The 27,743-nt window shown below is 41.6% G+C and overlaps 1 protein-coding gene across 1 annotated transcript; it reads left to right on the forward strand.

Annotated features, from left to right (window-relative positions):
* Nucleotides 1-2,492: 2,492 nt before the first annotated feature.
* On the forward strand, nt 2,493-26,803 carry LOC144533077 (apoptosis-stimulating of p53 protein 1-like). Its single transcript, XM_078274192.1, has 18 exons — nt 2,493-2,774; nt 6,023-6,170; nt 7,355-7,474; nt 8,348-8,418; nt 11,785-11,886; nt 13,619-13,793; nt 14,071-14,270; nt 14,778-14,918; nt 15,198-15,390; nt 18,487-18,620; nt 18,828-19,278; nt 22,020-22,117; nt 22,159-22,806; nt 22,900-23,037; nt 23,138-23,271; nt 23,384-23,550; nt 23,791-23,990; nt 24,537-26,803. The coding sequence occupies exons 1-18, from the start codon at nt 2,589-2,591 to the stop codon at nt 24,576-24,578; spliced, it is 3,348 nt and encodes a 1,115-aa protein (XP_078130318.1). The 5' UTR covers nt 2,493-2,588; the 3' UTR covers nt 24,579-26,803.
* The last annotated feature ends 940 nt before the right edge of the window (nt 26,804-27,743 follow it).

A 27,743-nucleotide genomic window follows, 5' to 3' on the forward strand; every position in this document is an offset into this window, starting at 1 on the left:
ATTTAACAACTCCCACCTGTTTAAAACAGCTAGATCTCTTTTCTTATTGGTTGAAGAAGTGTACATTATTAATTAGACTTTCCTCCTCTCATGCACACTAGTCAGCTCTCAGTCAGGGACAAGCTCTACTAGATTACTCTATAAAAGCAAAGCCATTGTAGTTCTAACTTGGATTATCTAGCTTGGCTTTATTTGGACCCATAGTGGGTGAGATGGTTAGAAAGTATGGACCGGACTGCTTGAGATATCTGTCATATTGGTCAAAAAGCTTTGGCTTTCCAAAAACTGGATCACTGAGTCCAGGAAAGTTATTTTTTCTGCTTTTATATATTTAACTGTTTTAACTGATCTTCAATGTTTAATTTCTTATACTGCACTGTAACTTTTTTTTTTTTCTCATATTTTATCTGTTTTTTATTTTTTAATCTGTTTTCATGTAAATCTGTTTTTAATTTTTTAATCTGTTTTCATGTAAAGCACTTTGAATTGCCCTGATTGCTGAAATGTGCTATACAAATAAAGCTGCCTTGCCTTGCCTTTATTTAAATATCAATTTGGATCTAGAGCATCTTGTGTGCACCAGTGTTCAAGTGCCCAGCTAAAAGAAAGATGTTTACATTTTCACATCTTATACATGTATTATACATAACAACATTATTTTTCAGTTTTCTGTCACCCTAGTTTCAGTTTATTACACATAATTTCCTCATGTTTCATTGTAGTTCCGTGCCATTTTAGCCAGATGGGCAGTGTTTCGGCTGCATTAAAAGTGTCTACATTTGTGTCTGACCAGATGGTGATTCAAAATGATGCCTTATACTGATCATAGTGTCACATTTGTTTACCTAGTTGTTCCACACATTTGGGCGTTGGGTTAGAATTATTTTAATGTTCAATTCATTTTTTTGTCACAATGTGAATAGATATGTATGGAAGGTTAATAAATCCTTGTATAATTGCAATGTCTTAAATTGGTGAGATTGGTGGAAGTTTTTTTCAGTTAAAGTTTAAGCTCTCAGGAAGCAATATTCTGCTTGATCTTTCTTCTTCTTCACTGTGGCTACGTCTTTGGGAGTAAATGAGTGATAGGATTTGTAAAAGGAAATGACAGTTTGAATAATCCTGCTGGAGATCAGGCCAGCCAAGCATCCCTCTCTCCCTCTCAGGAGTTAAATGATAAATGCCCCAATCTCCAGATGATGCCCACTGTAGCATTATGCATCAGGCAAGAGGGATACTGTATGTTTCTAGTAATGTACAGCTAGGTCTATCTCAATTACTACATCATCGCCTGAATGCGATTATTTGAGCTGACCGCAGTCATTTAGTATAATCGCTGGATTGGATTTCACAATCAATGGAATTTAAAGCCAGTGTTACAAATGTGGCAACAAATAAAAAGTAAATTAGTTGTGTTTCCATAAGCTGGGTGTCTACCTCAGCACAAGGTACCAATGTCAGGAAAAAAACAGTCTGATGTCTGGCTGTCTGTCTTACTGCTGTTGGGCAGGCTCTTCCGTTTCAGCTCATATCAAACCACATTGGTTGCTTTCCGAAGCAAGATGATGACAGAGAGAGGTGCTGATAACGGCTCTCTTGATTTCTAGCTGAGAGTCTTCCCAACAGGTGCAGCAGTGTGTTTGCCAGCTCTGGGGAAAGTTAGGCTGGAGTTGTCGCTCCCATCCAGCTTTCCTAGTTAGATCATTCAAAAAGGTTTAGATGAAAACATAAGAGCAGTAGCGTGGGGTCCTTTCAGGAATAGCTCAGTGCGTAGTGAGTGTGTGGTCGAGCGAGAGAGAGTTACGGTGGATGCCTCAGAGCAGACAGGTGTTGATTGCAGGGAGGAACGGTGAAGTTGTCATGTGGTGGTAAATGTACAGTGTAGGTTTCAATTTGCCTTTGAATAAATGCTGCAGTCTTGAACCGCTTTTTAGTTGCATTAGGTCGGCCTATACAACGGTTTTAATCCAAACTATTTAAAATATATCTGTGCAGCAGAGCGAGAGGTGGAACATTGTTTCAGCAAACTATTTGACGCTCCTTTGCCAACGATCGACTCATTTTGATGAGCGGCCGTTGACATTAACAACATGAATTCAGGTCTAGTTGCAAAGCCAAACACAACAGCATTGTGTGTGGCATACAATGAACAGAAAAAAAAGATTTCATGATCGCGACAACCCTATGTACATCCAACATAAAGTGTAAGGATGATCCTCTTCTTGCCCCTACATGATGCCCTGACCTGCTTGCGAGTCACAGTTGTAGCCAAAATATTCTCATTAGCAGGGAGTTGTTGGTGTTGCAGCCACTGGCACAACCCAGGGACAGTTTTCCAATAGAAGGACTTGTCGGCACCCTCCTCCACCACCCTGTGACTCTTCTCTCTCTCTCTCTCTTTTACTGTTTGTTTCTCTCTAGCTCTCTCTCCCCCCCTCCCTCCCTGAATTACACATACAGCAAGTGTTTTTTCCTCCCAAGTCTCCTCTGCAGCACTCTTCAAATGCACGCACTGCTGTCGGTTTCAGTGGTCCCCTCAGGATGGCGTAACAATTAAGTCTCAAGTCCTGCAAGAGCGACAGTGCTATATGATGAAGAGGTTTGTAACTATAGTGTTACGCGGCCTTGTTAGCCTCTCCAAGGAAAACCCCATTTGGGCAAAGGAGCACCACCGGCCACCAAAGAAGGAGATCAGGAGGAAACGGCGGGCGGCCAGAAGAGCCAAGACCATGGGCAGACGCAACTTAGTGAGGGCGGTTGGTATTTCTCGAGTGGTCAGTCAGCTGGATCATTGGAGTTTCTGTTTTCCATGCCGTCACTCTCTGAATGTATATTCACATGATGTGGTAGTTTCTATATATGGGAAGGTATATTTTTGAATATTTGGGGTTGGCTTTTTGTGACCAATTTAAATTAGACCCAAATTTGTGCCTTAGTTATGTGTCTGATTGGTTAATTGTGTGTCCTGATTAATTGAAGGTTTGTTTTGAGATGCTCTGAAGGATGTAGGTCTGTGTCATCATGTTCACTATTTTTCTTTCCGTACTATGTTGTGTCTTATTATGCAGCTGGTTACACTCCAATATCCCTGGGGGATTAGCAAAGTAATTATTTATCAGTAAAATGTAGACATACACAACTAGTCTCCAGCTTACATGCAACACTTTTTTACAGTTTCTCCCCCATTTTTTTTTTTTTTTCCCTGTTCTTGCAATGCTCTTACAGATCAGGTCCCACAATGACATCCATTACTAGTCTGTCTGGACATTGGGTCCTAATAACACTGTAAGGAGCAACATGAAATCATAGATGGATGGTATGGATGGACAGCGTTGCCTAAGAACAAGTGCCACGGCTCCAGTACCGTTACATTATACATAGTTTCTGAATTTGCATAAATCTGAGCTCGTATGCTCATAATGATCGGAGTGAAGTCACAGAGGCTCTCAAGCACAAGTGATTATATTGTTTCAGTTAGGCTGCTGCAGAAAATGTCAATGAATCACACAGCTGCATTATTACAAAGGGTGAGTCACTTTGTCTCGGAGAAACTCCCGGAGTAATAATCTATAGCTAGCCCGGTGACTAAACTTAGATGTTTTATGACATACACTGGCAATTATTGTACCCTGAGACCACACGTACAGTCATTCTTAAATCAATCTTCATCGCACATTGCATTGGTGCACCTGCAAATTATTCATTTGTTAAATACCTGAATTGCAGCTGATACATTAAATATATTTTACTCCCAAAGTAAAGTGTATAGTGGGTCTGTTGTAGTCCTTGTTGGAGGTTTTGGCTCATTGATTTGGTTTCACATTGTAGACTATGGTTTGACATTGTGAACCATATGTATGTCGGTCTAGACAGCAAGAATAGGATAACCCTTTGGTTTCATTTTAAGTCTTGATTACGTGGTTTTCCTAGTATTATACTTGAAGTGTTTCTTGAATATCCTCCCTGTGATGTTAAACCAGCAGTGACGCATGTGTAAAAAACCTTGAGAGGTTAAAAGCAAACCACTGAAATGTAGAAAATCCAGATTACCCTTTTCTACTCTGTTTACTGACAACTAGCCGAACTGGCATCTGACGTGCACAAAAGCCATGATAGGACTTTCCTTTCAAACACAGTCAACATTTTTATTTCATTTTGAAAATCTTTCCAAAGTCTTGGATTTGTTACAGATCTAGTCTCCCTTTTGGCTCTCTGCACTTTGTTTAGTGATCGCTTCACAGTCCTGTTTATCTGTAGTCCCACAAAAAGTGAGGCCTGTCACATGAAACAGGAAGGCACACCTTAACCCCCTATAGTGCTTCTGTGTCATAGCAACCACTGCAAAGCTGACAGAAGGAAAACACACAACTGTAACAGTGAATATAGAGGAGTTCATACATAGTTCAAAGAAGTCAAAGTTAATGTGGGCTGATCTAAACAAGCCAGATGAACATTATCACATTAATAAAACTGAAGATCCTTCAACATAACAGTTATGGCATAACCACACACATTTTACATTCTAAAATCAAAGTAGATCAGTGTTTTGTACGCCCTACAGCAGTATTTAAGCCAGTGAGTCAATACATTGCAATCACTGATTTTTCTTAGATATGTTTTTATCAGCTTGGACCATCTGGATTTGGGCTTTTTTTTCTTTTTTTTTCTTTCTACATTGGACATGCATTGGAAAAGAAAATCTAATTACATCCCATACACAATGTTGTAAAACAGTGAAACATGAAAAAAATCCAAGGAGGTCTTTCATATTCCACATTCCAGATAGATAATATGATGGAGAAAAAAATTACATGATATAAATGACATTTTCATTCTATTATTAAGTCTATAAAATGAAAAAAGAATGCCCATTACAAGTTACCGAAGCCAAATTGATCATGACCATGATCATTGTGGCTGACATTACTGTAACTGACATTACGACTTTCGATTCCCTAAGTTGGTCAAATGACTTTAAGAGACTGTCTGTCAGATTTTTGCCGAGTTTGTTTATGTTAGGCAAAGATATTCTAGAAAGAAACGCCACCCCTCTGTATCAATTCAATGGTTGTGATTATTTGTACTAAAAAGCATGTTCTATTACTGTGTGGACCTCTTAACAAGGCCTGGAGTTTAATTACAGAACATTTTAATTCAAATCCCAATATTGGCTAAAAAAAAGAAATGTATATACTGCTATATTATAGATTGATATATAATAGATATTTCCCCAAATGGTTCAGCCCTAGCTGTTACACAATCATTTCAGCCCTTGTATTTCAGCTGAAAACGCACCCTATGCAGGCAGTGCCATATGAATTAGACCAAAGGTCATATATACATTCCAGCCAGGTTTGGACGGGTAGTGTTGCACAGTCTGACAGCTGCAGGTACAAAGGAGCTCTTGCAACCCTCTGAACTTACACTTGAAGATGCTGCAGTATCTCACATTTATGGGGCTATATTTAGGAAAGATCTGCAGTTTCCTCAGACATCCATTGACTCAACGTGTCCTGAAAGTTATTTGTTGAGAACTTATAAAGAAGTGTTGGTTCTCTGCTTTTACTGTAACGTGAGTACAGACGGAAGCATGTGGGGGCTTGTATTGCTATGTCTTACCTCCCAGGCTGTACAGTGTATCTTCAAGGCAATGGCAGGCCCTAATCATAGTAATCAGAAAGGTGGCAGGCACAGGCATGAGTCCACCAGCAGCTCAAACTAACAGTTGGTGCTAGTGGACGGAAAAACGTCGCATCAGCAGACTGGGCTTTGTCCAACGAAAGAGTGGGTTAAGCTTCGTCCTTAAACCACCACATTGGACAATTACATATTTTTCTCACTTCACAGTATATCGCAAATGTCCTCATACTTTCATACGGAACACATTTTCATGTAATGCCATCTTTAAGTTTTATCAGTATCAATTACTATCTTATTAGGATCTTTATCAGTATGATCTGCCACTGTGTTTTTATGTTTTTCTTTCATGATATTTATGGTTTGTGTTTTATTCCTCTTTCAGATGATATTAACGGTGTACCTCAGCGATGGGGAACAGGCTGTGACTGAGGTGCCCATCACCCCTGAGACGACGTGCCGCGATGTTGTCGAGTTCTGCAAGGAGCCCGGCGAGAGCGGCTGCCACCTGGCTGAGGTCTGGAGAGGCAACGGTAAGAACTGGTTGAAATAGCGCTGCCTGCTACGGAGTGTAAGAGAACGGTGAGAGCTTCTTTTCTTGTGGGAAGAAGCACTCAGTGCTCTCCCATGTTAAAGTGGGTGTCACCAGCATGAATCTGAAACTCCATTATCACTGAGCTTGACACTTGACTCACATGCACAACGATTTAATTATATCAAGCCGGACCTTTTAGCCTTCCTCGTTAATGTAAAAACAAGCACTTCATTAAAGAAAGTGCAGCTGCTGAGCAGGTTCATGTATGACTACCGGAGTGGAGGAAAATCATGGAGAAAGTTTCACACAATCAAAGAGAAGGAAGGCATGTATTAACAAAATACATCATCTATTATCAGACTACAATAATATACTTAAAGTTCAAATGTGTAGGTCAGAAAAGAGTTATGTGCTGGTACAGTCCACAACACTGTCACAACAGATTCCACTCGGTCCAAACGACCACAGTCGTGCTGACACACCCGGTGTTATCAGCATTTTTAGCTGAGGGGCCACTCCCCTGTTGAAAACAACATCCCAGCCAAGGGCTTTATTAACCCACGTTATGCAATCATGTTCGGCTGGTGCCTGACAATGCTGCTGTCTGCCCTCGAAACCTCCTAAAACCTCTCTGTCTTTGTCTCTGTCTCTTTGTCTCTCTTTGCCCACAGAGTGCCGTCCTCTTGAAATGGGAAAAAGTTTTAGCGCATGTAGTTATCCATCAATCTCAGCTGTCCCAGTTTGAATGCCTAGACACAGACAAATGACAGCATCCTAAGTTTATCTGTTGTTCTTTGATGTTCTTTACTTGATTAGTTAATTTTGGTAATTGTAGCTGTCAGGACATTAACACCAAACACTCACTTCCTCCTCCACTCCCAAGCCAGGTTTGCATCGGCCTGCAGTGAGGCAGCTGTATTGTGGGTTAGTTGTTAGATATTGCAATACTACAATACATGATCAGTAGCAGCAGGAATTCAGTGGATTTGACCTTTGGACAGAGCTAGGCTGGCTGTTGGCTGTAGCTTCATATTTAACAGATAGATACGTGGTTTTGATTTAACTGTCGGCAACCAAGCGTATTTCCCAAAATATTAAACCTGTTTATTTAAACTGTGCTATTAACACCAAATTTTGCATTGAAAATACGTGTAACTAATCGTAACTTTTCTGTCTCTGTAGAGCGAGCGATTCCCTTCGAGCACATGATGTATGAACATCTGCAGAAATGGGGGCCTCGGAAACAAGAAGTCAAGTTCTTCCTCCGGCATGAAGATTCGCCAACGGAGAGCAGTGATCAAGGTGAGCATTGTCGCCGTCTCCTCTGTCTGGAGGTTTTTCTGCTCTGTGTAGTCTCTACCTGAAGGGTGGAGGGTGGAGTCGAGGGTTGTCGGGGAATTCCCTACACCTGTTCTGGCTGGCTGCTCAGCTTTGGGTGCTGCTGTCAGTCAATAGTTCTCTTTTGCAAGGTTTAATTGATGCTTGATGGGCCATGTCAAAGGAATAAATCATTGTCCCATTTACACGCACGCACAGACGCACACACACTGCATTGATATTATTTTTTTGAATTTGTGTTTGGGTGGAGTTTATAACCACGTACAAAACCAGGTGTAAAATGCACCTAAGCTTAAAACGTATCCCTGAAAACAGCTCTGCACACGATGAGGGACTCACTGAGACAAAATAATTCCAATGTTGGAATTGAATTGAAGTCAGTGAACATGTGTAGACAAATAAAGGAAGTACACACAAAGTTAACAGGTGGCAGAGAATAAATGTATTCTGACGTGATCCAGATCTGATTCATATTTGATACAAATTTGAAACTTAACTAAGAAAGTGTATTTTTGCAGCAAAGGTACCATCAAGATATCCTTAATTAGTTTTAGAAGTATAGCAGAAGTGGCCAGTTTTCTATCCTTGTGTGAAGTGAAGTGAAGTGTCTCTCATCTTTCCATCAAGCCTTTCAAAAAAAAAAAAAAAGTTTGAGTTAGGTGGCTTTAGTCAGCCGTGCTTGTCCCAGTTCTTAAATGCATCTGTCATGAGCAGTCAAGTCAGTGACTTTTCAAACTACTCCTGACAATGGTTGTTGCTTTTGAATCTGCACTTGTGTGCATGCTGGTGTGTCTCTGCCCTGCCTGTGTTTGTGATGGCGACTGTTTCTTTTTACAGGGAGTCAGCAGTCTCAGGATCAGACGAGTCGCAGAAGTGGAAACACTGGAGAGAAGCACAATGAGAACGGGGTGAGACTTAATTATTATTATCTAAATGATGTTAAATAGAAATGTACAAAACAAAGCATGTAGGCCATTATGGAATCCCTCAATTATATATAGAATTATTATATGTTATATAAAGAGAGAGACATAAAAGAAGACACAATGTAAGTAATAGATTATTATCATAAAATTGACTGGGAAAATGGACACTGAACACTGTCAAGTTGTATGTTTACTGTGTGGCAGCTTTTCTGGGTTTTCATAATATGGCACAATAATGGCATGACTCCAGTCTCTGGTATTAGGTAAAAGTATAATGATCAGTGGATACATGATATTGATATTAAGCCCGTGTTTAAGAGCAACATCACAGACACTGGTTTTACAGAACTGCTCCATTTTTTACCCCCTGCCAGTATTTTCCTGTCAGGTGGTTCCATTATTGTGCATGTTGAGCTCTAGCTTTAGGATGAGTGTGCTAGGAGATGTGAATGACTCTGATAATAGCAGCCTCTGGCGCAACCTTTCTCATAACCGACCATCTGTCCCAGATTTTACAAAAATGTAAAGTGTTGTGGTCAAGGAATTGTAGCTAATTCAACCTTAAGGGTGGAGGACAGCGCAGCTGAGGATAAAAGGGTTGTTGCCCTTGTTTTTGTTGAAGAAAAGAAGATTGTAGCACAAGAGCACCCAGAAGCCATTCCTGTTATTATCTTGAAAACCCACAACTTGTGACTCTGCGTTGAGAAAGTATCATAAGGTAAAATATATTTTTTTGGATCTAGAAATTGATAATTTTTTTTAAGCGACAGTCTCTGATTAAGCACTGCCATTATCGTACTACTAACCTATAAAACCCACAGCGCCTAGCATGACAAGTGAAAACCTCTATTTTATCGTCACTATTCGTTCACCCAAAGAAGAAAACGTTATCAGTTGCATGGCCGGCTCCGCTTAACCTTCCAAGTGCCGAGGCTCAGTTGTGTCCGAGTTTCTTCCTAATATCTGATTTAGAGGATTATATCAGTCAGCCGTCTGGATGATATAACAGGCCCTAAGAGGATCATTGCTTTGGCTTTTCCACGGGCTGCTGCCCAAAGCCCAGGGGCTTTCTCTCCACCATGCAGAGCTGATCATCCTCTGAGAGGGCCGCTGCCTCGTAAAGACCAGAGGTGCCTCAAGGGAACGCTACAACCATCACACGCATTTTCACAATTTTTTAATATCACAATTTTAGCTTCCATAATTGATGATGACAGCTTATTGGCAGTACTGATGCATCTCTTATCATTTGCCAAGAGCTGAAATGATTAGACAACAACAAAATGAATCTGCAACTATTTTGATAATCAATCACCCATCATTTCAGTGATTTCTTTTTTTTCTAAGCAGAGATACCAAAGAGACTCTGGTTCCAGAGGATTTGCTGCATTTCTTTACCATCTATGATAGCTGAATGTCTTTTGGCTTTCAGACTTCTGATGGGACAAAACAAGCAATTGGAAGACATTGCCATGGGCCCAAACTTTTTTTTTTCTCTTTCATTTCGGCCTACATCAATCGAGAAAATGATCAACATCTTGAACCATAATGAAAATAATTGTTAGTTGCAGCCCTATATTTGCCCATGTCAATAAGATCTCGGGCTGCAACTAACGTTTATTTGAATTATCTGTTAATCTACAGTTTATTTTCTTGATTAATTGATTGATCTTTTGGTCTGTAAAATGTTTGTCTGTTGATAGTAGTAAAAAATGCTGATCACAATTTCCTTAAACCCAAGATGACATCCAACCCACAGACCAAGAGCGAAAGACACTCAGTTTACTATTTGAGAAATTATTGACGAGATTAATTTAATATCACAGTGTTTATCGATTAATCAAATAATTGTTTCAGTTCTCACAAAATCTTCCCAACATTATTATACGAGTAATAGTCATGAATACCTGGGTTCTTTTATTCTATAACATTATCCTCATGATCATTTTAACATGATCATTTCAGCCATAATCATGGATCGCTCTCCATTTCATTTACGTACAAATCTGTTCAGTCGTTTTGGGTGTTTCTCCAACTCCCTCTTCATCACTGTCTGAGGGTGTGTGTGTCTGTTTCTCCCTCGGGTGAATTGTCATTGATGCAGTGTTGCCTGAGTGCGTGCGTGCGTGCGTGCGTGCGTGCGTGCGTGTGTGTGTGTGTACGTGCGTGTGTGTGTGCGCGCCAGTGGCTTCCCCCGCTCTCCCCATCTCATTGAGTCACCTCCCTCTTCTGAGTCTTCCCAGACACTCTTATATCTGAATGCCTTAACAAATGTCAGGTTGGAAAACACTGTGTAACAGCAACATGGGCAAATGCTGTGTCCGTCCTGAGTGTCTTAAGATAATGCATGACATGTTCATTCCCAATTTGTTCCTAAGAAAACAAGCATGTTTTAATCAGACAAGATGACTCACAAAAATGCTCTTCTAATTGAGCAAGTGCATGCAATATTTTTTTCTGTTGCGTGTCCATTTTATTTCATATGGACTTTATTATATTATCTATTTATCATGTCGTCATCCTCAATGCCTTTTACTAATCTCTTCAAAAACAGAAAAGCACTCTATCCGAACCAGGATTCTACATTTCTCGCCTGTTATTGAGAAGAAAAAAAAACACCATGACATTTCCTGCATCCGCTCCTCCTCTTTGAACTCAATTCCGGAAGGCAAAGTCTTGGAGCACTTCAGCATTTCAGTACCGCTTGTACTGTAGTTTAGAGGACTGTATTCGCTAGTAGTTTCTGTATTAGCATTTGCCAAGTCAAATGCTAAACATTACCTTTTGTACGATTGTTAGTATTTGCAGCCTTTCTTTCTCTGTGTTAGTAAACTGAAAATCTTTTAAAGGGCGATTTCACACATCAAATTTAGTTTAGAGGTGTTGAGTACTAGTACATATGTGAAAAACGTATAAATCCTTTTGTTGCTCCAGGAGGAGTTGTTTTGGCTAGAGAGAGAGAAAGAGTCGTACTCATAGCAGCTCCCACAGGGCAAAAAATAAATAAATGTTGGGTCATGCTCTGCTTTGAATCAAACAACGTTTAGTAGATGGAAGATAGAGCCTAACAATTTTTGACAGAATGTATTTATTTAAATTAGTTGTTCTTCTCACGAATCAAAACGTTCAGTGGTGTTTGAAAGAAGAGAAGCAACAGCAAGCACACCCTTACTGTTTTGAAGTGTTTATAAAACCTTATGTATCATCAGTCTACACATCAGTGGCTCTTGCAACATTTCAAAGGGTGACATCAGGACCACTCTGCTCAGATTTCTGTGTGTTGTTGACTAATTCTCGTGTGTGTGTGTGTGTGTGTGTGTGTGTGTGTGTGTGTGTGTGTGTGTAAAGGTGGGGAATCAGCGTGTGGAGCTCACGCTGTCAGAGCTGCAGGAGATGGCCACGCGGCAGCAGCAGCAAATCGAGGCTCAGCAGCAGATGCTCGTCGCAAAGGTAGCATCTTGTCTTCATTCTTTTATCTTACTATAAATCGTTACCCCTGAATATTATAATGGCCCTTTTTTTCAAACTATGCTTCTTACTACTCCTGCTGGGGAATATTAGAGGGCTCACAGGTCCTCTACACAGTAGGCTCCCCACAAGCTGCGATATCTTCCTGCTTTTCCAGTTTAAATGTTAATTCCGAAGCACTACCCCAGAATTATGTGGAAATTATGTCAGACAATTTGTCATTCCTTAAACCTAAATGTTGCGTTCTAATACTGGGATTACACCACAAAATATTTTTGCCTTTTGAGATGGTTACCGTGTCATACGAGGCAATCATTCTTGCAGTAACTTGGCTGAGAGACATGGCAGACTATCCGTTAAAGCCCGACTAATCATAGTTTGCCATCTTTCACGTGTTGCGTAATGTACAGAGGTGACCGGAAAGGTGCAGGTCAGTCTGATGTTATGTAATGTAGTCTGCACCACAGACACACACTGGGCATTTGTTCAAGGCCAAGTAAGTTCAGTACACAGCCTCAAACCTTTCTGTTAGAGAGAAAATGGATTCCTGTTGCAGTACTCTCATCCAAAGAGTCCCATCATGACCTGAAACTGGGGCAAACAGTTATGTAACAAATGAGATGAGAAGGAAGTATGAGTCAATGTGCTAGGATTGTCCAGTTTATCAGAAATCATAGTTCAGGTCAGTCTTGATAGGAACTCGTGCACAGACATTTAGCAGTGTTTACTCAAGCATGTAAATTATGCATGGTTTTGAACATACTACCTTTCTCAGACCAGTCATAAAGGGGACTTCCCATTTCTCCGACGCTCCATTGTTCTGACCTCTCAATAACCCGAAAAATTCCCATTGGTCCTACAGCCCACTAGTCCGACGTCCCGCTGGTGGCGAAATTAGGAATCCCACTATGGCCATGCCAAGACCCACCCTACGAAGCAGCTCGATTGGTTGGGGTTAGGCATTTGACCTCGAGTGGTTAAGGTTAGGATAGCCGATTGGTCAGGGGATAGGACCTGAACAAATGGGGTTATGTTACCTTGCGTAAGCATGGACGCCTGGCCAATAAATGCTATTGAAGGGTGGGTCTTGGCGTGGCCATACGTCGGACTAGTGGGCTGTAGGATCAAAGGGAATTTTTCGGGTTATTGAGAGGTCAAAACAATGGAGCGTCGGAGAAATGACATGGCACCGTCATAAAAAGGAGAATTCATCTTGTAATGGAAGGAATAACAACCTCCACAGAACTTTACAAGGCGTTTCGGTGCGTCTGACCACCGGGCTTTTGGTGTGCTGATCAGTCATGCAAGATGAAGCCCACTGTAGACCCACAGATAGAAAGACTTATTTATCGCCTTTGTTGTGGTGTCTGAAAAGTAGGCCCCCATGATGCCCCGCAGTCATTTGGAAACCTGGGCCTGTCGTTTCCTATTTTAGGACCTTAACTGGAGCAGTTCTCAGTTGGGTAGAGAGATGAAGTCATCTGACCCGTTCTTCAGCCTTCAGACAGTCTTGACACAACACAGCATTTCATTTAGTGCATACAGTAGAAAGATTTAGCCTAATTCCAGGGTATGTCTGCCACAGAGATATCTTGTAAGCTTTGGAGTAGTGCCTTGCTGGTTGTAGTATTGAGACACTGTTGAATGCAGTTTGATATCATTTTTGTACCTTCTGTCGCCTATAAAACCTCGATCTCTGTCTCGTCCTCTGAAGGAGCAACGTTTGCGTTACCTGAAACAGCAGGAGCGGCGTCAGCAGCAAACCGTTTCAGAGAGCGAGAAGCTGCAGAGGCTGAAAGACCGCGTGGAGAGCCAGGAGGCAAAGCTCAAGAAGATCCGGGCAATGAGAGGCCAGGTGGACTACAGCAAGGTCATCAATGGTAACCTGTGTATGTATACTTTCAATGTGTACCTCATTTAGTAACTCTGTTTTTAAACACTCATGCAGTTGTATATGTTTCTGACCAGGCCACCACAAATAACTACAATTTTGGGTGTGAGGTGATGTTATTCTCTTGCTGTCAGGTACTTTAATATATTTACATCAAGAGTTGGGAAGGAAGCCTAAACCCCACAACTGGAGCTGAGACGAAAGATTGAAGAAGAGGTCACCAAACATGTAGGTTACAAATGAGCTAATGTGGTTTCTTGATTTCTCACATCCAGCGGCAGAGATTGAGCAAGTCAGCAGCCTGTTCCAAGAGAAGCAAGCCGAGTTACAGTCTGCAGTGCTGAGGGTGGAGCAGCTCAGCCTGCAGCTGGAAGACCTGCGCAGGGGAAAGCTCAACGGCATACAGACCGCCCTGGGGGGGCAAGTAACCGGCGCTGCAGCCCTAGAACTCCGGAAACTCTACCAGGAGCTTCAGGTACTGCGTAGTAGAAACGAGTAGGGATGTCCCTATCAGCTTTTTTGGCCCCAGATCCCAACTTTTAAAATATTGAATATCTGCCGATACAGAGTCCTGATCCGATACTTGTATTTGCCTAGATAATAGAGCTGCACACCGTTTTTTTGTTTACAAAAATAACTAAGTAAACGAAGTAACTAAAAGATGCCTTCAGCTTAATACATTTAACTTAGCATTTTTGTAAAACTCACATGTAAAATCAACTTCTACTTAGCATGGTGTAGAACTTACTGATGTAAATGATCGGAGTACTGCCGATCCCCGATCAGTTAAAAATAATCCCATATCGGCTCCAATATGCTACTTCCCGATCCGACCACGACATCCCTAGAAACAAGTGCATCATCTAGTCACCACATTTATAGCTTCCACTATGTTTACTTTAAACCTGACTACAGTTATTGCAGGATCTATTGTCTTAGTGAATCTGTATGTGTGTTTGTGCCCCGCATTTATCACCCTCAGATCCGGAACAAGTTGAACCAGGAGCAAAACAGCAAGCTGAAGCAACAAAAGGACCTTCTCAACAAACGCAACATGGAAGTGACGCTCATGGACAAGCGCATCAGTGAGCTGCGGGAACGCCTCTACAAGAAAAAAGCTGAGGCACGTCAAAAAGAAAACCTTCCTGTAAGACTTAGAGCGCTCAACACATCTCCCCATTTAGACTCTTTTTGTGAAAATGCTTCTGGCAAAAGTTGTTGCTTATGTCCCTTTGCTCCGTAAACCATCTGCAATGTTGAAATTATTTTGCCTAAGGAAATCATTTCTTGTACTCTCTCGTGAAATACTATTGAATATATTATTATTATGTACATGTCATCTACATGTTGATTATTTCGCATTCAACATTTTAAAATTGTTTCTGACTTTCCCCTCTTATAGCTGAACCGAGCCAACGGGCCTCCCTCTCCCCAGCCTGCTCCTGGTACTCTGGGCCGTGTTGCTGCTGTCGGGCCGTACATCCAGGTCCCTGTACCGGGCCGGCAGGAAGGAGGCTACACCATACCACCAGATCCACTGAAGCCTCAGGCTCTGGGCGTTAATAACACAGCCAACCAAGGCCGCACCAAGTCAGGTTGGTTGAAACCCATACAATTACAATTGCAGTGCAGATTCCCCCCCCCCCCAACTGTAAAACATAACTGTAGTACTGGATACAAAGTGAAACACTATCTTTAAGTTTTGTGAAGTGAATTTCTTGTTTGTTTTTTCTGAAGAAAGCAGGAACATGGTCATGGTCAGTTAGATACTGGATTCATTTACTGAGTAGCTTGGATGCATGTAAGATGAGATAAGATTAGATAAACTTTATTGTCCCAAAGGAAATTTGTCTTGGGCAACAGACACATACATTCAATTTCAATTATTCAGTTTGCAACAGACAGTACAGTACAGTACAATACATGACAGTACATAAGCAAACAATATACTTTGGGACAAGAAAAATAAAATAGAGATTGTCCGCTTGGTTGAGAGGAGATTGCACAGGCCCTGATATACAGTTGTAGAGTATTGCATGTGTAGTCCCAGAGGCAGAAGTCTTCCACGTTTTTACACATCTTGCATGAAAACCTTGTGACTGAAATTCCCTCCTGGGCCCCAACTGTTAGTTTCCTTCCTACCTGACTTCTCAGTTAATTCTTTGCCTGGGCTTGATTTCTCTGATTTTCCTTTCCCTTCCTCTCTAACCCCCTTCTCTTTGTGTGCTGTGTATACTGTGATTCCCTTCCTTTTCTCTCCTCCTCTCTCATGTGTCTGTGCCGTCCTGTCTTTGTCATGTCTCTGTTTCACTGGGTGCGGGGTGGGGGCAACTCTTCCTGGGGCAGACGGTGTGCGAAAGCCTCCCGGCCCTTGGAAAGTGTCTGATTTAGACATCGTTGTGGACCCAGTACCCCCGTCCCTTCCAGAATTACAACCGGGCACCGGAGCCTCCACTGGCTCTGACGGCACGTCCCGTGAGTGCACAGTGCTGCATAAGCAGAGGGATGGCACTTCCTGAACCTTCTCTCTCTCAATTGTCACACGGGATCCTCAGCATGCACGAGTTTTTACTCTATACAACGGCCTTATCTTTTAAATGTCAAAGTCGGTTTGATTGGCAAAGAATTTAAGATGATTAAAATTGTATTCTGCTCCGATCACTCCTTCAGCCCCCTCCACTCTAGTCACCAACTGATGTTTTTATTCTCCACAAAACAGATTCACTTTAAAAGTAATGGAACCAATTTTGTCCACCAGACAAATCAAAGCTTCCATGCACAGCTGGGAAATCTGAGGAGGAGATGAGCATCTGTGCCTAGTTAATGTGAAAAATGGCTGACTGATGGAAGCATCCTCGTTTGGCATTATTAATCTCTCCTGTCAGTGCAGCATTTGAGCCAGTTTTTTCTGAACTTGAGAGAGCATATGTTGACATTTAATTTGGAGTGTTTCCTCTGTGGATTGACGAATGACGTCAAAGTAGTGGGGTGCCATCTTGAAACACTTAGCTGCCATCTGCAATTTGATGCTCTTAATCGTAGTTGACATCATATGAAGAAAGTGTCACTGCTGACCCCTGTGTGTGTTTGTACACTTCTGAGAAGGTTCAATAAGTCGAGTGCCTCTTCAATTTACACATGCAAAGCAGTCCAAGATATTTTGGGTTTTGTTCTAATTTGATAACATCCCCGGCCTGCCTAACCCTTAACCTTCACACCACATTGTCACAACCAAGCTGTAAGAATCACTTTTAGTTGTCAAACACTTAACGTGCACAAGGAAATTAACTTGTACGTGTTAAAACATCATCTGATTCACTTAGCAACTGTGTCACTCCTGATAACCTGTGAAGACCCAGATCAAGCTGTTTCCTTTTTAGTGTTAGTAGAACTGCTGCATTATTACTGTATTCATCTCTAGCAATGCTACGTTGAAAGAAAATATTGGAAGCTGCTTTTTAAACAGATTTCCCAATCAACCACACTTGTATAGCTCTACTGTATTGTTTGTTTGTTTCAAAGTTACCATTGGTACTAAATAGCATATTGGACATCTGAATAGCCATAATTGGCGTTTGATACTTTTTGGGTCTACTCAGTTATTGTAATATTATACAACAACATTCCTTTACCACAACTATGTTGTTTTGTTTGTCTTCTTTTTTCCATCCTCTTTCTTTTCAACCTATCCTTGCATCCTTTTTTTTCCCCCACCAAGTATTCAGTTTAGTCTTGGAGACAAACAGTACTGACATTACTGGCAGTCCCTGAATCTCCTACTAAATTGCAATTTAGTTACCATTTACCAAATGTAACTAAATAAAAACACTAAATACAAGAACACAGTAGCAAAGATACTAATGCAGATACATTCATTGTCATCATTGCAGTGAAGTGAAGGCTCAGGATTTTTATCCTATTGATCAGTGGCCCCTCTTAAAACATTTAGTGTTTAATTGTTTTCTTTAAGAAGAACAGTAGGACAACTTGCATTTCCTTTGTGCAAGAAATAAAACATTTGGTGACGTGCCAGACGTGTAACATTTTGAGAAAGACAAACAACTGACCATAAATAGTTAAAGTGCCGTCCTGAAAAGTCAGCTGATAGAAATGTTGTGTCTATGGGAAGTTTCTTATCCCTCGGTCAATGTGTATGTATTATCAGTGTTGTAAGTAAATGGTACATTAAGCCATTTCTCTGCAGTCGTGGCAGTATACGGAATCAAGCTTTAAGCAGGAGTTTGTGATTTGATTCTCCCATTATCTTTGCTTATACATGTAAAATATGCTGAATTCAGGTCAACAAAAAGGCAACAAGGAGTGTGTTTGAATGTCTCTTTTAATGGTATCTGGTTAATAGGATAAACTTCTCAAAATCCTGAACCCTCCATTTAACACCAATCCTAGGTCAAAATGGTACAGATATGTGTTCTATTTGTATAACATGTTACACATACTTATGTTCTTGAAATACCATCACTAATCTTCCAGTTTATAGTTATCACACAAAGTCACACATCTCCTAATGTGAAAATGAGCATGTTACCGTTTAGACCTAGCTCTGGTGGACATGCTTTGTCACTACCCTGAGTTGTTAAAGAGGCCTGTGCTTTTCATACCACCTCAATCATCGGGTGTGGTCTTTTTTCTCTCTTTTGCAAACCACTTACTGTGTCCTGTTTGTGCCCTAGCTAATGATACTGGTTGGCCTACTTTAGGCAAGACCACCACATCTCTAAAGCCTCCTGAGAGACGAGACTCAGGGACTGATACCCAGGGCAAGAGCCCTCCCTCAGGCTCCCCCGTCACTCCAAGTGCAGAAAAGGTTTGTCCTCTTTCTTCTAACCCGTGCATTGTTTTGTAGTTGTTAACCTCCTGATGTAATGCAACAAACATGTTTTATGTTTGAGATTGTGCTAGAGATAAACATTACATACTGTCTTGATTAAATATAATTAAATTTCTCTGTGCAAAATTAAAAAGAAAACTTGTATTGATGGGCGTTTGCGTGTGATTTTATGTTACTTCACAGGTGCTAGACCCCAAAATGACCGTGTCCTCCCCTGCCATATCCAAGCCACAGCCGCCTCCCTATGGCTCCCACCTTACCTCTGCAAACTCGGCCAGCTCCTTGGATCGGCGCAAGGATGTACCTCCTCCTCGCCCGCTCCCAAACCCGCCAGCACCTGCTTGGCCCCGCGTCCCCGCCTCCACAGGCTCATCCTCGCAGCAGATCCAGCAGCGAATCTCGGTGCCGCCAAGTCCCACCTTTCAGCCAAATGCACCGCTTTTCCCTCTTGGGCTGAGTGAGCGGCTGGATCCCACACCAGCTGTGGCAGTGCGCCCCTTCATCCCAGACCGAGGATCACGGCCTCAGTCGCCCCGAAAGGGCCCACCTACCATGAACTCCAGCTCCATCTATCACATGTACCTCCAGCAGGCAGCGCCAAAGAGCCAGCCACTCAAGCCTGCTCTCAAAGCAGGTAAGAGCTGGGTTTGAAGAGATGGTCCAGCTTGTGAGGCCTCACATGTATGATGATGATTTATTTATTTTTTGATTGGTATTTTAATCATGCATTACGTTCTGAATTGTGATATAGTGTCTCTTTCAGCATTGTTAGATCCAATGTTGTCTTCTTAGATAATAAATAAAAATGGTAATTTGGCCCTTGAGACTTTTATAAAAGGTACAGCAGATGGTAATTTCAACATTTACCAAATGTAAATTGTGTCAGTTAGTGCTGACAGAATTAGTCAATTCATCTTATAGACTTTTAGCCTTTTTTTTTTATTCCACAGAGACCCTTCAAGGAGGGATATAGACAATTGGGCTGGGCAATATATCTGTATTATCGATCGTAATATAAGACTAGATATCGTCTTAGATTTTGAGTATCGTAATAACGCACAAGTGTTTTCCTGGTTTTAAAGGCTGCATTACAGTAAAGTGATGTAATTTTCTGAACTTACCAGACTGTTCTAGCTGTTCTATTATTTGCCTTTACCCACCTAATCATTATATCCACATTAGTGATGATTATTTATCTAAAATCTCCTCTAAAATATTTTGTGAAAGCACGAATTGTCAATCCTACAATATTGTTGAAATATTGGCATCAAGGCATTTGGTCAAGAATATCGTCTATAATATCGGCTCACAATACAGTAAAGAAGAAAACAATAAGTAAATAAACAAATGTGCAAATAAGTACACTGTGGTAAACATACAGAAGTTACGTCAACTCTTAAATGTAAATAAACTGAAATTGTTTTAACAAAAAGGAATTGACAACAGTTTTGACTTTTAATTAGTGGGAATGCTGATTCAGCAGCATTCCAACTATTGTTAATTCTGTTCGGCCATTTTTATTATTCCGTACGTTTTTTGGCTCTCCGTAACGTCAAATCCTTAAAATCTTCTTCCACTCCCAAAATGTTCAGCTCCTTCATACTTTCACCTACAGATGCCAAACAAACTTTAAAATGTTCACAAAATATTCCGCTATCCGGCTATTGCTTTTCAGTTTGATATCTTTTACAGTTTTTGTGAAAAAGCTGTTTAAGTTTAGTGATAATTTCAGGATTTTTTTGCGTTTATAATGAGTGTGTATTGCGCGAGCTAGAGTGGATGATGTCATAGCCAGAGCACAGAGCCTTGAAAAAATTATCTTTGTCCCCTCTCTATAAATTGCTCTCACACCCACAATATCTACTTGTCCTACACAATTTATACATCAAAACGTAGGTATTTTTGTCTAGTTTCAGGCATGAACATAACAGAACATCTCACACACACAGACCCACACAGACACACACACAGACACACACACAGTCACTCACACACACACAAACGCACACAAACACAGACGCACACATACACACACCCAAACATACATGTACGCAAACACACGCATACACACATATATGTAGACACACACACACACACAGACACACACACACACACACACGCAGACACACATACACAGAAAAACACACACACATATGCACACAGACACACACACACAAACACAAACATACACACACACAGCCAAACAGCCATACACACATACACACACACACACAGACACACGGACACACACAGACAGACACACACAGATACACACACGCAAACTCGCACACACAGACACACACAGACACACACACACACACCCAAACATACATGCATGCACGCACACACACACAGACACACACATATATGCAGACACACACACAGAGACACGCACACATACACACACACACACTGGGTCTCACTCATTAGCATCAGCAGGTGTGGTAATTACAGATCATATCATCTATAGGGTATTGATAGCACAGTGGATATGACATATGCCTTTGGTGTGGAAGACCTGCGTTCGAATCCTGCTGTCATACATCAATCAATGTGTCCTTGAGGACAACACTTAACCACTAGTAGAAATTGGAAGTCCCTTCTCTCTTACCTCTTGTTCAGCCCCCTTCTTGTCACGCAATATATTTCACTTCTCATCTCAGCTAGATTGATGCTTTTTCAATCTGTGCAGTGTATACGTCTGATAATAATACAAAGTATTTCTTCTTTCAGCTTTTTCAGACCGTTCATTTCAACTTTCATCTTTGACAGCATTACAGTTCAGCTTCAAGCTTTTCTAACAATATATTTTAGCTCTTCACTTAGGTAATGCAGTTTCACTTCCAACTCTGGCAATTTTCCAGATTTGAGCTTTAAGATTTTTCATACAAATTCTTTCATATTTCTGCATTTGTGAGTTCAGTTAGAAAATATACTCAGACCACTCACAATGTTCTACATCTTTTGTCATTATTCAACTTTTAAAGCCAACAGTTCAGTTTAGCAAGCTTTTAACTTTTTAAGGAAATTCATACTTATTAAAACGATTTAAACTTTTTCAACTATTATAACTACTTCAACTTCTTCTTACGGATTTAAGCTATTCATCCAGTTTAGCTTTAGCAATTCAGCTATCCAGCATTCCCACGCATTTTCTAGTTAATCTTGTTTATGTGTCAAGAGAAAAATGCTAAACATTAGGTTGTTGAGATGACAATTCCTTGAAAAAGGAATTTTAAGAGGTCACCTGCTGACTGTCTGACTAATCGAATACAATCGAATAATTGAAAAAATTGACAGGTATATGAATAATGAAATTAATGATGATGTCAATGCCCTCCCATATGTAATAGCACACTCTCTGTTTGTCTCCAGTATATGGGAAGCCTGTTCTCCCCCCCAGCTCGACCCCCCCCTCGCCTCTGCCTTTGCCCCGGCAGGAGGGGCCTTCCCATTGCTCCAAGGCCACCTCGGTGGTGAGGACACTCTGGACGGAGAATTTGATGATCACGAGTACTTCCAGCACCCGGAGCCGTTAGCGCCTCCTCCCAGTGTGGAGAACATCCCACGACCACTCAGCCCTACTAAGCTAACACCCATGGTACACTCCCCGCTGCGCTACCAAAGTGACACCGATCTTGAGGTGCTCCGCAAAAAACTGGCCAACGCTCCGAGACCGCTCAAGAAGCGCAGCTCCATCACAGAACCGGAGGGCCCCAGCGGACCCAACATCCAGAAACTGCTCTACCAGAGGTTCAACACTCTAGCAGGAGGCATAGAGGGAAATGGAGTCAGTGGATCAGGAAGTGGCAACGGTGCAGGTAATGGAACGCCATTTTATCAGCCAGCTAATCCTCCCGCATATCTTGGAGGCGACTCTGTGGCCGACACCGACAATGGCAACCTCCCCTCTGAGACGCTGCTACCACCACCACCACCACCAGGGGGACAGGAGCTGGGCTCTGAGGCTCCGCCTCCATCTACTGACGCTAATGACAATGAGCCGCTGCCCTCGCCACCAGAGCTGGATCCTGCTGAAGCAGAGGAAGCAGAGGAGGACGACAACAACAACAACGTGGGAAGCTCTGAGGCGTCGTTGCCCAGCCCCGTGCTGGAGGTGACCACTCCAGAAGAGAGCGGCAAAGTGGTCTCACAGGCCCTGGTGAGACACACGCATCAACAGACTTATTATTGCAATGAAAGAGTTCAATTTTCAATAAATAAAGTTGTAACAGATTTCTCTGCATCGTCACAGGAGAAGCGCACAAACCTGAAGAAGCCAAACTCTGAGCGCACTGGCCACGGCTTCAGGGTGAAGTTCAACCCTCTGGCCCTGCTGCTGGATGCCTCATTGGAGGGAGAGTTTGACCTTGTCCAGAGGATCATCTATGAGGTATGTCACGACTGTGTGAGTATACTTTGGATTTATTAGTATTTGCACACAATTCCGTACAAGCACTCATCTTTTCATCTGGGTCTTTCTTTTCTTCCAGGTGGAGAATCCTAGCACTGCCAATGACGAGGGCATCACACCCCTACACAATGCAGTGTGCGCGGGACATCACCACATTGTCAAGTTCCTGCTGGATTTTGGTGTGAACGTCAATGCTGCAGACAGTGATGGATGGTGAGTGATGATGTCACACATTTTTAAGAAATTTCATTAAGTTTGATTTTGCTGTTGTATCCTTCCATTTCTATATTTCTATATGTTTGTTTTTCCTTGTTTGCTCCAACAGGACTCCGCTTCACTGCGCCGCGTCCTGCAACAGTGTTCATCTCTGCAAGTTGTTGGTCGAGTCAGGGGCCGCCATCTTTGCCAGCACCATTAGTGATGTGGAGACTGCTGCAGATAAATGCGAGGAAATGGAAGAGGGCTACATCCAGTGCTCCCAGTTTCTATATGGTGAGAAAACAACCTAGTCCAGGGTGCACAGATGTTATTCCAAAAGGACTAGTTCACTTCAAAATTTCCAAATCTCTGTCTGTCCAAGATTTTATTACAGGTTGTACAAACCAAACCAAACACCTTAGCTCTGGTACTGGACGGCAACGTGGTTTAAGTTGGAAAAAGTCTTTGTGAGATGACTTTGTTTCTAAAGATAGTGGTGTGATGTTGATAGTCTGTTTTTGGCCTCTTATCCAGGTGTTCAGGAGAAGTTGGGTGTAATGAACAAGGGGACCGTGTATGCTCTGTGGGATTACAAAACTCAGAACCAGGACGAGCTGGCGTTCAGCGAGGGGGACGCCATCACTATTCTGCGACGACAGGACGACAGTGAAACAGAGTGGTGGTGGGCGCGACTCGAGGACAACGAGGGCTACGTGCCCCGCAACCTGCTGGGGGTAACAACAAAATACATTATTTGTCACATGATTCCATCAGCTCATCAGTAGGGTAGGGAAGCGCTAGACAAGTTATCATGGCTGATGCATGGCATTTCTTGTCCCATTTTCTGATTTGTTTATGCTTATTAATGAATGTAGAGCTGAAATCATGAGTAGAAGTAGTAGAAGGACAGAAAAGTAATTGCCAACTATTTTGATATTTTTGATAATTGGTAGAGCAAGAATACCAAACGTAGACTAATAATAAGTTAAGAGCAGGCTGAAAAGCAGTGTTGTATTATTTGGTTGAAGGTTTCAAGCCTGTTTCCCCTCTGCAGATTAATCGATGTTAAAAATAATCGTTGCAGCCGTTAATGACCGTATACCTGTTCGTTGCTATTCTCTGTTAAATGTGTTTAGGATTCTGACAAATTATCTATTACTAATATGAATACATTTTGAGTCATGGGTACACAGGAAGGTCAGTGACCAATGCACTAATGTGCATAATAACACATTAGTCATGTTAAACATTCCTCCTGTTTGTGGTTGTTTTCTTTGCAGCTCTATCCTAGGATCAAGCCTCGTCAGCGCTCCCTGGCATAGTGTCTCACTCCACTGACCTCTGGCTAACAGCTGGACTAGTGACAAAAACCAAGAGCAGAGAACAAAGGAGCCTGGTGCTCTGTCTTCTCCCCATGGCCCTAACCTCCCCCGGCCTTGTGCTTCTCACAAAATCCTTTTTCTCTGACGCAGTGGGCACCGAACTCTGATACCCATATTTACATCTACACACACATAGAAACACTCGATGAAACACAAGCACTCCAAATGCGAAAAATCTCTTAAACCACTCCATCCTGATTTGCAACCCCAACTACCACCACCTTTCAACCTATTGCTCTGTCATTGTCCCAATTTGATCTTACTCCGATTCAGTGTCAGCTCTGTATCAGACATCAACTTGAAGAATAAAACACTAACCCATGTCTCAGTATTTCTTGCAGTGGACTCTTCAGCCATGAGTTCTGTGGTGGCACTGGTTTACATGACACTGTACTGTATGTTGACTGGAAATCATCTCTACTGGTGAGGCGTTGCTGATTTTTGTTAGTGGAATGTACTTTGAGGTATAGGACATTAAGTATTTTTTTTTAATGCCAATTGGATCCCCTTGCTCGACAAATGTGCTCTGTGTTTGATTTTGCTGTAGTCTAACCACCAAAGAAGAATATAGGTTTACCCATTTTAATTATATTACTCCCTAAGACCTTGAAGAAAGGTTGAGGAACAACAATTGATTTGCTGCTATCAGTATTGATTAATGATCTAAAGTCCTTCTAGATATGCTCAAGGAGCAGGAAATGGATTCAGGACGGGAAAATAGAAAATGTTGTAAACCCTCAGTATTATCTACACAGGCCAGTCAAAACAAATCCAGCGTATTAAAGAAAAGGATGGATCGCGTTTCATGAACATCATTGCAAGACTTGTTTTTTTTCATTCAGTGTCACCTGTTCAGAATCTAGGAGTATTGTGGATGATTCAGTTTTTTTCTGTAATGGGAGATTTCGAGATGCATCAAGCTGTGTGAAAACACTGTTCGAATGAACAATCAAAATATTCACAAAGAATTTGTATTTTTGTTAGCCTGATCACTGAAATGAACGGTTCATGCGGCAGTTCGAAAAGATATTGGGATGGAAATAGAAAACAAACAGTATTTTTGCTTTACCAAAAAGGTTGCCATATGAGAAGTTGTGTCTGTACAACATCTGTAGAGTATGTATAAAGGTTACAAATTTAAAAGATCTAAAGGTATTGCAGCAATTAGGAATTGGAAAAAAAGTATTTTAATAGTTCTAAATTCCACGGTGGTGAGACGGGTAAGAATCAGCTCCACGGAGACAGAAAGATCCTAGTTCTTAATGGTGTTATTAGGTCATTTTTGCTATTTTCAAGTCATTTGCAGTATGTATAATGTTTTTAGGCATTTATAAGTTGGTTCTTGCTACAGAGATTCATTTTTTGGCAAGAAGACCTGCAAGCAGTATCTCTACATGAAAAGAAGAACTTGCAAATATTTAACGAAATCCTGCACTGCACCTCAAAAAACACTGAAATCATCACTCAAACCACAATAAAAACTTTGTTACCCCACTAGACAAAGTTAACACTCAATATTAACTTATTTTTGTTCTACTAGCTGCTAAGTAGATCTCTGGGCACTTACAACGTTGCAGTTATTTTTCTGTGGCTGTGACAAACTCCACTTGAAACACTTAATCTCAGGACCAACATGGTGCTGCTGACACTGTTCCACCACTAAACTAGTGATCATATTTCTATTTTCTATATCAACAAACATCACGTTCAATTGAGCAGCAAAAAAAACAGGATCAGCAATGGGCATAAATTATTGATCGATGAAGAGACGGTTATTGTGTCTGAAATGTAACATGAACACACACATGTTCAGATTCAGTCTTTAAATTCGCTTCGGACAATCCTGAATTTGCCCAGTTCTCTTCCTCCAGCTGCCCCCCTTTCAGGTATACACCATTCCAGTAACACTAATACATGCGTTATATGTCACATTATTTAACATCTAGAGTCCAACCACTTGTTCTGAACCCTGAGTGACTGAGTGGTATGCCAGGTGTACTAATGGCCCAGGCTTTATGATGACTTAATCTGTACATAGTGTGAGGAGATGTGTTCTATGTCTGTTTGCTGTATGGACAAGTGGGCTTTCTGTATAAACGCTGTACTCACACATTGAATTCTGTAAATGTGAACAATAAAACGGAAGCTCTGGCATGACTAATGTATTTCAGTGTCGTATCAGCAAAATAATGCAGTTTTTCATTTTATAAAATGTGTAAATATTGTTAATGTGTGAATTGTTCTCTTTTTCTAAGGTCATGAATGAAATCAGGATTTACTGAGAAGCAGCTCTATCTTAAGACATTTGACATGAATATGGAGAAACTAAACTTGGCACAAAAAGTAAGGAAATTTGTGTTTGGTAGATTATTTCTCTGTGGTAACAATGCTTTTTGGCAATAAATCTTATACCGTTGGAAAGCCTGTTTAGTTCCCTTTCAAGTGGTGCCCCATTTGTAAGGATCATGCATTTGTGGGATGAGCAGCAGCGCTGAGTATGTGGGTTCGCCCATGAAGAATTTGCCAAATCTTCTCTGCCATTGCCCTTCACCATCAGGCCCGTATGCGCTGGTGTCCGCAACACGTGCACTGGAACCTGAACGTGGAGGAAGGTTATGTTCAGTGATGAGTCCAGATTCTGCCTACGGCAGTTGGATCATAAGGTCAAAGTGTGGAGAAGACGCAGAGAACGCTATGCTGATTGCTGCACCGATAGAGTAACACCTTTTGGTGGAGGCAGTGTGATGGTGTGGGGCGGCATCTCCCTCACTGGAAAAACAAGGCTTGTCATCATTGGAGACGATCTCAATGCAGAGAGATAAGATTCTGCAACCAGTGGCAATCCCATATCTCCACAGTCTGGGACCGAACTCTATCCTCCAAGATGACAACGCTCGCCCCCACAGGGTGGGGTTTATCAGAGACTACCTCCAGAATGTGGGAGTGGAGAGGATGGAATAGCCTGCCAGCAGTCCTGACCTCAACCCCATTGAACACTTGTGGGATCAGCTTGGGCGTGCTGTTCGTGTCAGAGTGACCAACACAACCACGTTGGCTGACTTGTAACAAATGCTGGTTGAAGAATGGGATGCCATCCCACAGCAG

This window comes from Sander vitreus, chromosome 18, assembly GCF_031162955.1.
Source record: "Sander vitreus isolate 19-12246 chromosome 18, sanVit1, whole genome shotgun sequence".
Classification (NCBI taxonomy): domain Eukaryota; kingdom Metazoa; phylum Chordata; class Actinopteri; order Perciformes; family Percidae; genus Sander; species Sander vitreus.